At 48.8% G+C, this 12,900-nt stretch overlaps 1 protein-coding gene across 1 annotated transcript in view; it reads left to right on the top strand.

The window, feature by feature from the left end:
* The first annotated feature begins 9,126 nt into the window (after positions 1-9,126).
* Positions 9,127-12,900, top strand: part of SYNJ2BP (synaptojanin 2 binding protein) — a 30,692-nt gene continuing 26,918 nt past the window's right edge. Inside the window, exon 1 of the mRNA XM_073554152.1 lies at positions 9,127-9,341. Within this exon, the coding sequence (XP_073410253.1) occupies positions 9,284-9,341 (58 nt within the window). The 5' untranslated portion in view covers positions 9,127-9,283. The remainder of the gene's footprint in view (positions 9,342-12,900) is intronic.

Raw genomic sequence — 12,900 nt, forward strand, 5'->3', positions numbered from 1 at the left:
AGACGAGGCAGTTTGTGGAGAGACTTCTCAAGAGGATGAGATGGAGCCGGACAAAAAGAAGGAAGGATGATATCCTCATTGATATGGAAAGCGGAAACCACCTTTGGAAGAAAAGAAGGAACGGGCCTGAGGACGGCTTTGTCCTGATGGAGAATGAGGTAAGGGGAACGACATGACAAGGCCGCCAATTCAGAAACTCTTCTGATGGATGAAATGGCGATCAAAAAGGTGACCTTCCAAGAGAGAAGGGACAAAGGAATGTCCTGGAGAGGCTCGAACGGCGCCTTCTGGAGAGCGCTAAGGACGAGGTTGAGATCCCACGGGTCTATTGGCGAATGATGAGGAGGAGCCACGTGGGAAACCCCTTGCAGAAAGGTTTTGACCTGTGGTAGAGAAGCTAGCTCTCTTTGGAAGCGGATAGAGAGAGCGGAAACCTGGCCCTTGAGCGTACTGAGGGACAGACCCGCGTCTAACCCAGACTGAAGAAACCCCAGGATAGATGGGATAGAAAAAGACATTGGGAAGACTCTTATCATCGCACCAACGGAAAAAAGCCTTCCAGTACCTATAGTAAATGCGGGAAGAGGCTGGTTTCCTGGCTCTGATCATAGTTTGAATAACCTGACTGGACAGACCTGATTCCTTCAGAATTGCGGTCTCAACGGCCATGCCGTCAAACTCAGACTGAGAATTCTCGTGGTAAAGGGGGCCTTGTGAGAAGGTCTGGACGGTCTGGAAGCCTCCAGGGAACGTCCGCGAGCATGTTGACCAGTTCCGCGTACCAAGGCCGTCTTGGCCAATCTGGTACGCCTTCCGATTTTATCTTTTTGACCACTCGAGGGATCAATGCCAGAGGCGGGAACAGATACGGAAGTTGAAACTGGGACCACGGAGTCACCAGTGCGTCGCATGCGACGGCTAGAGGGTCCATGGACCTGGCTACGAACTGCGGCACCTTGTGGTTCATCAGAGATGCCATGAGATCGACATCTGGGGTGCCCCAACGGTCGCATATCTGAGAGAAAACCGCGGGGTGCAGGGACCATTCGCCGGACGCTAGGCCCTGGCGACTCAGAAAGTCGGCTGCCCAATTTTCCACCCCTGGAATATGGACGGCGGAGATTGTTGGAACGTAACGTTCTGCCCAGCGTAATATCTTGGCCACTTCTGACACTACTTGTTTGCTGCGCGTGCCCCCCTGATGGTTTATGTACGCCACGGCCGTGGCGTTGTCCGACTGAATGCGGACCGGCTTGCCGGAGAGGAGGGGCTGCCAATGAAGGGCCAGGAAAATTGCTCTGATCTCCAAAAGATTGATTGGGAGGAGAGACTCCTGTGGCTTCCAGCGGCCTTGGGCCGCTTTCTGATGGAACACGGCTCCCCATCCTAGAAGGCTCGCATCGGTGGTGATGACTTGCCACTGAGGCGGAAGGAAGGACCTCCCTTGGAGAACTGACGCTGGCCGTAGCCACCAAGTGAGAGACTGCCTCACTCTGAGAGGAAGCCGAATAGGACGGTCCAAGGACATCGTGGTCTTGTCCCAGGCTGAAAGCAGAGACAGCTGGAGGGGGCGAAGATGAAACTGCGCAAAGGGTACTGCTTCCATGGAGGCCACCATCTTCCCCAGGACCTTCATGCAGAACCGAATGGGAATGGGAGCAGGCCTCTTGAGAGTTCTGATGCCCTTGGACAGAGTTGTAAATTTTTCCTTTGGAAGAAAAACACGGGCTAGCTTCGTGTCGAATTCCATACCCAGAAAGGTCAGACGCTGGGTGGGGATCAGAATGGACTTCTCCTTGTTGACCAGCCAACCTAGGCGGCTGAGAGTGTCCAGGGTTATCTGAAGGCTCCGAACCCTTGATCAAAAGATCGTCCAGATAAGGGATGATGAGGATCCCTCTGGAGCAAAGGATGGCCATGACGGTCGCCATCACCTTCGTGAAAACACGGGGCGCTGAAGCTAGGCCGAAAGGAAGAGCTGTGAACTGAAAGTGGTCTCCCTGAAACGCAAATCGAAGATACTTCTGATGTTGCACACAAATTGGAATGTGCAGATAGGCATCCCGAATGTCCACCGAGCAGAGAAATTCCCCGGGCTCCATGGAAGCAATCACCGACCGAAGAGACTCCATCCTGAAATGAAGAATCTTCACGTGGCGATTGAGCAATTTGAGGTCCAGAATAGGACGAAGAGAGCCGTCTTTCTTTGGGACTACAAAGAGATTGGAGTAAAACCCGGAAAACCGTTCGTCTGAGGGAACGGGAACAATGACTCCGGCGTAAAGAAGGGAGGAAATGGCCTGCAAATAACCCGGAATCTGGGCCCGCTGTCGCGGAGGCCGAGACCGGAAAAACCGTCTGTTCGGGAGTGAAGCAAATTCGATCTTGTATCCGGATGCGACGAGTTCTCTGACCCAAGCGTCGTCGACAACGGACAGCCAAGCATCCACGAAAAAGGAAAGTCTGCCTCCCACCCTGGAAGAAATTCCAGGTGGGGGTGACCCGTCACTTAGACGAAAATCTGCCGGAATTGGCTCCTGCAGATCTGGAATATTGTCCTCTAGATCTCCAGCGAGGAGCGGGTTTGTAGGAAGGTTTCCTCTGATCCCGCTCCCTGGTGGCGGGCAGCCGATCCTGTTGAGTGGCTCTCTCCGTGGCAGAGAAGGGACGAAAGGGCCTGAATGGTCGAAAACCCCTTCTGTTGAAAGGACGTTTTGGTCGAGATTGGGGAAGCGAAGTACTTTTACCTCCAGTGGCATCGGAAATTATCTGATCCAGCTTTGCTCCAAAGAGCCTAGAGCCATGGAATGGCAGATTGGTAAGCGACTTTTTCAAAGTAGTGTCCGCATTCCATGACTTTAGCCAAAGGACTCGGCGTACAGCTACTATGTTGCTGTTAGCCCTTGCCACGCAGCCGTCCGCGTCCAAGGAGGCGGCCAAAAGGTATTTTCCCGCCTGGTTAATCTGATCTGCAAGATCTGCCAGCTCGTCTTGAGGAGCTGACGCTAAGATGCCTCTGCGAAGAATTTTTGCCCAAGCGGACATGACCTTCGCCACACAGGCGGATGCGAAAATAGGGCAGAGAGAGGCGCCAGATGCCTCAAAGATAGACTTAGCCAGAGATTCAATCTGCCTGTCAGAAGGATCTTTGAGCGATGCCCCGTCTGGCAGAGAGAGCACCGTTTTTGAGGCTATCCGGGAAACTGGAGGATCTACCTCGGGAGCCTTGGACCACTTTGAGAGCAGTTCTGCGTCAAAGGGGTACAGAACGTCCAAGTACTTGCGGCCTGAGAAACGTTGCTCAGGGCGCTCCCAGTGTTTGGATAAGGTAGTATCGAAATCGTTGTGATTGGGAAAGGTTCGAGACGGAGGTCTGGCTCGTTTAAGGAGAACCGAGCTTTCCTGAGGTGGAGCCTCATCCTGTTTAAGTTTTAGTGTTTGGAAGATAGCTGCAATAAGATTATCGACCATGTCCCGCGTTTTAGAAACGCTTTTCCCCTCTGAGCTAGCTTCCGAATGAGAATCATCGCCTGACTGAAGGTTGTCATCTGAGGAAGGAGAGGGAGGCCTGGGAGCGGAAGGGCCCTGCGAGCTCGAAGACGAAGTGGACAGAGCCCGCTTCCTAGAAGTCCTTCCCTGTCTGTCTCTCTGAAGGTCGCGGTCAGGTGCGGACGACTCACCCCGAGAGGCGGTCGGGGCAGAGGTGGCTGAGGATAGCTGAGGTAATCGTTCTAAAACCTGGACCAGCGACTGTGATACTTTTGTCAAGTCAGAAACAGACTGTGACATTGTAACGGCCCACTCCGGGGGGAGAGAGAAGGGAAGAGCGCCCTCCGCCCGGGACTCTGTGCGTTCCTGAGATGCTGACATATTTGAAGGACTGCAGGGGGGGCAGAATGGGGACGACTGACCCGATGCCCACTTCTTTTTACAGCGCGCACAGGCGTAATATGTAGCGGTGGGCCTGAAGCAGAGATCCCCTGAAGGGTTGGGCATAAGTAAACTGCACTGAATGGCCGCAGAAATTAGGGAATAACTGCCGAGGAGAGCTAATCCCTGTCCCAGAGCCGAGCCTACCGAGATTCTGTGCGAGCAGCAGAAGAAACGCCGAAGTGTCCCCCAAGCAGCGCAGGAAGGAGTGATTCAGGCATCAGGAAATCCTTGTGCTGGGAGATGAGGGAGGAGCTTCGCGGTCACGCCGTGATTGGTTAATAGCGACGGGGAGGGCATGACAGAGAGAGGAGGCTGGCATCTCAAAGAGAAAGAAGCCCTGTGATGGGCTAGAAAGGGCGCGCTGAAAAGAGCGCGCTCAGGAAGGGAGGAGGGAGAGCAGAGGAGTTCCCCGCGCTGAGGGGAAAGTGAAAGTGAAAGTGCCTCCCACCCTGACGGCGCCACAGCCCCATTCCCGACATACCGCGCTAAGGATGCAATCTGACCAGGTCCTGCTGCTTGTGACGCTGCGGTGAGTGAGGAGATCCCCATAGACTCCCTGACTAGAGCAGGGGAAGGGGAGGACCGCAAGCGGCTGAGCGCGGCAGGCAGAAAAGGGCGGGAGATTCAAATCTGTTGACCTGAAACCAACAAGGTCCCTTCTTCTCCCATGTCACTGAAGCTTATGCAGGGCCGGAGGGAACGTACAGGCACTTACCTGACGTCCCTGAAGAGGATGAACACAGGGGCCCACGGGGAAACGGCAGGCCGCTGGGAGGGGAAGGAGTCCTCTGTACCCGCATCCTGCAGAAGACGGCTTTCTTGGAACACCTACGATCGCCGTCTTCCTCTCAGCCCTGTCCCGAGAAAGGGGTGAGGAGGGGGATTCGGCAAGGACCAGCCACCTGTCCACAACCCTTATCACCAGAAGGTGATAAGGAAAAAGTCCTGCCTGCGGTACTGAGAGTTGCGATGTGGGTGACACCACACTGCTCGCTCAGCCGCATGATATAGGAAATCAGGGTGATAACTTATACCCTGTTTCCCAATGGAAGAAACCTAAAAGACAAAAGAGGGAGAAAATTAAAAAGTTCAAACTAAACCTGAAAGGAAAATTGGATTAAAACTGCGGATCTGGGGAGATCCAGGTCCGCCTCCTACAGACACTAAGCACAAACTGAGGTGCTTGGTGCCTGTCGGTGGGTGTATACTGCCGGGGAGGAGCTAATTTTCTTGTTTTGCATAGTGTCAGCCTCCTAGCAGCAGCAGCATACACCCATGGTAATCTGTGTCCCCCAATAAGGCGATAAAGAAAAGACAGAAGCATGACAGTACACAGAGTATGTAAAGCAAATACAGTAAAGGTGGAAATAAATATTGGACAAAGGAAATGAAAAGGTGGTAGACCCCCAAAGGACCAACCCTAGCAAGCCACGAGAAGTGGAAAGAGGGGAGGGGAATTTCAGAGATCTTAGACTCATCTATCTGACATCAGAGGGGCGCTGGGTCACACCTATTTTGGCAGAACACGGATGGTGGAGGCACTAGCACTTCACTTGGTGGAGAGATGACAAATGATGAATTGGCTTCCAAAGAGGTCACTACTGTGGGGGGCACGTTGAAAAAAGATGGAGGAAATCCACAACACCTAGAATAAAACAAAGACAATTTTTTTAAGAAAAATCCTGCCTAAATTGTACAAAAAGACATTGCCGCACCTCCCAATATTCATACCTTGATCTAATGCCCATCAGCAAAAATGTTCAAACTGAACATGAGGTTATTACTGTACATTCTGATCAGATTGTATGAAGCCCACTACCACAGTGACCAAAACAGTGGGTCCCTAGCCTTAACCCCTTTCCTACATTAGACGTACTATTCCGTCCATGTGACCTGGGACCTAAGTCCCAAGGACGGAATAGTACGTCTAGCGCGATCAGCTGCGCTCACAGGGGAAGCGGTTGATCGCGGCCGGGTGTCAGCTGATTATCACAGCTGACACCCGGCACTGTGTCAGGGGCGGTCACGGACGGCCCCCGACACGTTAACCCCTGGCACACTGCGATCACACTGCTGCGGGGGCCTCCTTCCCTGCAGGTCCCCGGATCCAATATGGCGGCGGGGACCTTCGGGGGCCTGCAGGGAGCCGGCTTCCTCATGCCTGCAAAGCGCCGGCATGAGGAAGCCTCCAGCACTGCCTGTGACAGATCGCTGATGTGACGCAGATCTGTGATGTGACAGATCAGCGATGTCCCCCCTGGGACAATGTAATCAAGTTAAAAGGTAAAAAAAAAAAAAAAAAAAGTGTAAAAATAATTTATAAAATCGCTAAATAAATAAAAAAAATTCCCTAATAAATTCATTTTTTGAAAAAGGAAAAAAAACAATAAAAGTACACATATTTGGTATTGCCGCGTCTGTAACGACCCGCTCTATAAAAATGTCCCACTAGTTAGCCCCTTTATTGAACCCCTTAAAAAATAAAAAACAAAGCAAAAAAATAAAGCTTTATCATCATACCGCCGAACAAAAAGTGCAATGACGCGCGACCAAAAAGATGGATATAAATATCCATGGTACCGCTGAAAACGTCATCTTGTCCTGCAAAAAACGAGCCGCCATACAGCGTCATCAGCGAAAAATTGAAAAAGTTATAGCTCACAGAATAAAGCGATGCAAAAATTATTCTTTTTTATATAAAATTGTTTTCATTGCATAAAAGCGCCAAAACATAAAAAAAGACATAAATGAGGTATCGCTGTAATCGTACTGACCCGAAGAATAAAACCGCTTTATCAATCTTACCGCACGCGGAACGGTGTAAACGCACCCCCCAAAAGAAATTCATGAAACGCTGGTTTTTGTTCATTCTGCGTCCCAAAAATCGGAATAAAAAGCGATCAAAAAACGTCACGTGCCCGAAAATGGTACCAATAAAAAAGTAAACTCGTCCCGCAAAAAATAAGACCTCACATGACTCAGTGGGTCAAAATACGGAAAAATTATAGCTCTCAATATGTGGTGATGCAAAAACTATTTTTACAATAAAAAGCGTGTGACAGCTGCCAAAAATAAAAACCGCCATAAATAGTAAATCAAACCTCCCGTTATCACCCCCTTAGTTAGGGAAAAATACAATTAAAAAAATGTATTTATTTCCATTTTTCCGTTAGGGCTAGGGATGTGTTGGGGTTAGAATTGGGGGGTTTCCACTGTTTTGGCACATCAGGTGCTCTCCAAACGCGACATGGCGTCTGATCTCAAATCCAGCCAAAAAAGTCAAATGGCGCTGCTTCCCTTCCGAGCTCTGCCATGTGCACAAATAGTGGTTTACCCCCACATATGGGGTATCGGCGTACTCAGGACAAATTGCACAATAACTTTTGGGATCCTGTTACTCTTGGGAAAATAAAAATTGGGGGTGAAAAGTTCATTTTTGTGGAAAAAATATGATTTTTTTAATTGTACGGCTGTACGTTATAAACTTCTGTGAAGCACTTGGGGGTTCAAAGTTCTCACCACATATCTAGATAAGTTCCTTGGAAGGGTCTAGTTTCCAAAATGGGGTCACTTGTGGGGGGTTTCCACTGATTAGGTACATCAGGGACTCTCCAAACGTGACATGGCGTCCGGTCTGAATTCCAGCCAATTTTGCTATGAAAAAGTCAAACGGCGCTCCTTCCCTGCTGAGGTCTGCCATGCGCCGAAACAGTGGTTCCCCCCCACATATCAGGCGTCAGCGTACTCAGGACAAATTGCACAATAACTTTTCCAGTCCAATTTCTCCTGTTACCCTTGGTAAAATAAAAAAATTGAACCTGAAGTAGTTTTTTTGTGAAAAAAAGTTAAATGTTCATTTTTTTTTTTAAACATTCAAAAAATTCCTGTGACGCACCTGAAGGGTTAATAAACTTCTTGAATGTGGTTCTGAGCACCTTAAGGGGTGCAGTTTTTAGAATGGTGTCACTTTTGGGTATTTTCTATCATATAGACCCCTCAAAGTGGCTTCAAATGTGATGTGGTCCCTAAAAATAAAATGGTGTTGCAAAAATGAGAAATCGCTGATCAACTTTTAACCCTTATAACTTCCTAACAAAAAAAATTTTGGTTCCAAAATTGTGCTGATGTAAAGTAAACATGTGGGAAATGTTAGTTATCAAGTTTTTTGTGTGCCGTATCTCTGTGATTTAAGGGCATAAAAATTCAAAGATGGAAAATTGCGAAATTTTCGCCAAATTTCTGTTTTTTTTTCACAAATAAATGCAAGTTATTTGAATGAAATTATACCACTAACATGAAGTACAATATGTCTCTAGAAAACAATGTCAGAATCACCGGGATCCATGGACGCGTTTCAGAGTTATTACCTCATAAAGGTACAGTGGTCAGAATTGTAAAAATTGGCCCGGTCATTAACGTGCAAACCACCCTTGGGGCTTAAGGGGTTAAAGGTGCGGCGCCATGGACAAACCTTGGTTACAGTGACAGCACCCTTCCTAATATAGGGAATTCAGATTGTGAGCCCCATCGGGGACAGTGATGATAATGTGTGCAAACTGTAAAGCGCTGCGGAATATGTTAGCGCTATATAAAGATTTATTCCCTAGGCAAACCCGGAGCACACAGTCCTATGCAACCTACACCCACTTCCCCAGGCAGACTCCAAGAAAGCATGCAGCCCCATGCAAGCAACATTACCCTCTTCTCCACAGACAGACCCCCCACTCCAGCATGCCCATGCAGCCCCATGCAAGCAAAATCGCCACCTTCTCCGCAGACAGACCCCCCTCCAGCATGCACGTGCAGCCCCATGTAAGCAACATCACCCCCTTCTCTCCAGACAGACCCCCCCTCCAGCATGCACATGCAGCCCCATGAAAGCAACATCACCCCCTTCTCCCAGGCAGACCCCCCCTCCAGCATGCAGCCCCATGCAAGCAACACCCCCTCTCCCCAGGCAGACCCCCCCTCCAGCATGCAGCCCCATGTAAGCAACATCACCCCCTTCTCCACAGGCAGATTCCCAGCTCTTGCATGAACATCGACTTATCTGATTTGTGACCCCAAAACACTCCAAATCCCGCCATGACATCCGCTGCTTCCTGGTGTCTGCTGTGCTCTATGGAGGAAGAGGCGCCGCCCCTTCTGGTCACATGGGCATGACATCGGCAGAGGTCCTTTAGCCGACTTGGATTTAGCCTCTACCGTCTATCTAGGACTACAACTCCCATGACGCCCCGCGCCGGATCCTGCCCACGTGGGGGCCGCCTGGCTGCGGGATCAGAAAGTGCTGTGGTTGTGTTCACCTTCAGCCTCGTCTGAGCACAGACCTGCGGGGGGAGCGGCCGACATGAGCGCAGGATCGCGGGCTGTGCTGGAGGAGATCGAGCTGATCAGAGGCCCCTCAGGTACCGGCGCCGGGAGGCAGGAGCGGCTCCTGTCCTAGGACGGGGCACGGTGTGGGCAGCCATGTCATGGGCCGTGCAGGCCGCGCTGCTGGGTTCTCCAGCTGGTACAGAACCACAACTCCCAGCATGCCTTGAGAGCTATTGGATGGGGATGCTGCAGTATAGACCCCTGTATGGTTGCAGGGTGTGGACCACCAGGTGCTTAGAGGGGCTCTCCATTTAGGAGTGCCGGGTATACATGAGATCTGTGAGCACAGACCACCACTGATCTCCGCTGTTTAGACCCTCAGCCATTGGGGGTAAGGTCAGACTTTGCAGAATCTGAAACTCACTTCTGTTTTATAAAATGTCCGCTCAATGGTATCGCGAGTCGCCGGAGCACCCATAGGAAAACCCAGCAGGTGTGGTGCACAAGGCCTGGTATTGGGACCGGAGATGGGGAACCCCATCCATCTATCAACCCTGTGAATGAGGCCTAGGCTGGGGGACGACCACTAGCCATAGGTGAGGCTGAAGATGTCTGTACCCCACTACATCGCAGCTTACTGCAAGTGAATGGGGTCACGTTGCCCCCGCTCCCCGCAGGGAACTGCTACAAGCAAGTCACAGAAATCCCATCCCAGCACGCATGTGTCCTCCATAGGTAGAGTCAGACTCCTCTGTCCCCACTAGTGCTGCACAGACAACCCACAGGGTCCACTCTCCCTTCACATCATCTTTTTTTTTTTTTTTTTTTTTGGGGGGGGGGGGTGGAATCGGAAGCCCCAATATACCCATCAGATGACAGTAGGGTCTTGCCAGCATTTGTGTATTGGCACCATAGCAAAGGTAATAAATGATCACTGGGAGTCTGAAAAAATAAACTCCCACTCATCTAAGAGCAAGGGGCCTAAAACTCAGTGTGTGAATGGAGCAGTAGAGCACACATGACCTTCATTGACCTCCAGGGGTCCAATGGTACATGTCTGATACTTCTACAGCTGTTTGAACCCACTTATAAAGGGGAATTTTGGATGGGAAGGCTCCCCCAGCGATCATACACTTATCACCGGTTCTGTGGATACGTGGTCGTCCCCTTGACGTCCGGTGTTGATATAGTTCTTGCTAAATGTCTGGACCAATTTTTATTTGTTCCACTACGACCCTTCTCACAGTATGGTAAAAAAAAACAAAGTCATAGATCATTTCATCCACAATGTGGCTTACTTTTTTTATTTTTTATGTTTCGTCCCATATATTATTCATATTTTGGTAGTGAGAAGTTTGTAGATGCTCTTCCTGCAAGCACTTAAAGGGTTTGTCCACTTCTAGGCAGCCCCTAATTAATGGCCCCTGGGTGCTGCACAAATAAGGAAAAATCTATACTTGCCTCCCGCGCCGGCGACGCTGCTCCACTCAGTCCTTTGTCCTCTGCAGCCATCACATTTCTGTCTGAGTGGAAGAAACACATTTATCATGTCGGGAAAGAAAATTTCCCAGTGTGAATTTGGCCATAAAGGAGCTGCATCCACTTATTAGACTGTGACGATGTAACGAGATTAGTTGAGATATTGTCCTCTCTTGAATACTTTTATTTTCAAAGGACCTTTCCATTTAAAATCACATCTTTGTCTTTCCTTACAGAAATACTTTCTATTTAAAGGGGTTGTCGATTCCTTTTAGCATTGACCCATTGATCTAACTCTTGGTCACGTGACGTGATTCCCCCGTCAGCTTACAGCAAGGTTCCATCCGATGGTTCCTCCTTCCAGCCTCAGAGGGAACATCACGTTGATGTCACTCGAGAGGTTTAACAGGGCTGGCATGCGAGGCCTTCACAGTCCCATTGAGTGATGATCTCTCTCTGAGGCTAAAGACAGAAAGGAGAAACCTTGGGCAGATCATCCTAAGAAGCTGACAGGTGGCAACTCGTTACAAGCACAGCCGTGGTTCAAGTAGTGGACAACCTGTGTAACTTTCTAATATCTGTGCCTAGGAAAGCTGGGTAAGGTCGGGATCACATATGCGAGAAACATGGCCGAGTCTCGCATGATCATACCCGGATCGGAGCGTGCAGCTCCATGTATTGCTATGTGGCCGCATGCTCCGATCCGATCATGCGAGACTCGGCCGTGTTTCTCGCATGTGTGATCCCGGCCTAATCACCATTCTGACATTACAAATCTAATGGGATTTTCACTTAACTTCCCCAGTGTTCATTGCTTAAAATAAGTGATTTTTTTTTTTTAACTGCTTTTACATGATTTTTTTTTTTTTTACCAGCCAATTATTTCAATCAGTCAAAAACAGAAAACATTTACGGTACATGCCACAGATTAAAAAGAAAAACAACCAATCAAAACTTTGGTGCTTCAGGTCTGCAAGGAAAAAAATAAGCACTAGATTTCCGAAATCTCATTTTCTTTGCTTGTACCGTAAAGTGCAGCGTTTCTTACCCTTGAAAGACGCGTGGCTAAAAAGCAGCACATGAACAAGCCCTTTTAAGATTACTAGGAAATCGCTATGAGTATGTGCACACAGGGCTCATCCGCTGTGAGTTTCCCACGCAGAAAACCTGCTGATTACAGTAGCGAAGTGTTTGAGATGTTACAAAGCTCATCTTCCCGCGGAGAGAACTTGCAATGTAAAGTCACAGATGCTGCAAATCTCAGATCCCCAACTTGTTACTTTGCGCTGCCAATATCCCCAGAGAAATGTGACAAACCTGCAATATTTCCTGTTGTCATTGCTGATTTTCCAGTTATGACATATGAACCTACTCGAGTCTAGAGGGTATAAATGACAGTAGAGAACCAGGTTCCCTTGAGAGGACAGTCGGGACCAAAAAGTTTGAGACCAACGCAGATTTTGGTTTTCACAAAGTTTCTTGCTTCAGATGGTTCTGTGGTTACTGAAGTGCAATTATCAATATTGCTTAAGTTTATAAACTTTTATTAAACTTTTATTGAGAATTACATTGGGTTTATAAGTAAAGACAATGCTTAGACCCTTCTGCAATTCGCTGGATATCTGCTTCTAGCATGCCCCGAGAGCTATTGGATCCCAACAGATCCCACGGAGTCAGAATATTTTCTCGTGACATATTGTACTTCATGTTAGTGGTAAAATTTCTTTGATATGACTTGCGTTTATTTATGAAAAAAACTTAAATTTGGCACAATATTTGAAAATGTAGCAATTTTCAAACTTTTAATTTTTGTACCCTTAAATCAGAGAGTGGTGTCACACAAAATAGTTAATAACATTTCTCTCTCGTTTCATTGGGGGACACAGGAAAACATGGGTGTATGCTGCTGCCACTAGGAGGTTGATACTATGAAAAAAAGTTAGCTCCTCCCCAGCAGCATATAGCCACCAACTGGCAGGAGGCTACTCCGTTTTAGCTTAGTGTCAGTAGGAGGTGGACACAGGCTGCTCTCAGCCCCGTATCTACCTGTTAGGTTTTATTTTTTATTAATCATCTCTATTTTTCAGGTCCAGCTTGTGATTCGGGTGACGGAGTGAAACTCCCCCCTAGAGACCGGGAGCACAGTGTGGAAATGCGTCACTACTGTACCCT

Source organism: Dendrobates tinctorius, unplaced genomic scaffold, assembly GCF_039654945.1.
Source record: "Dendrobates tinctorius isolate UK_male_01 unplaced genomic scaffold, ASM3965494v1 ptg000208l, whole genome shotgun sequence".
Lineage (NCBI taxonomy): Eukaryota > Metazoa > Chordata > Amphibia > Anura > Dendrobatidae > Dendrobates > Dendrobates tinctorius.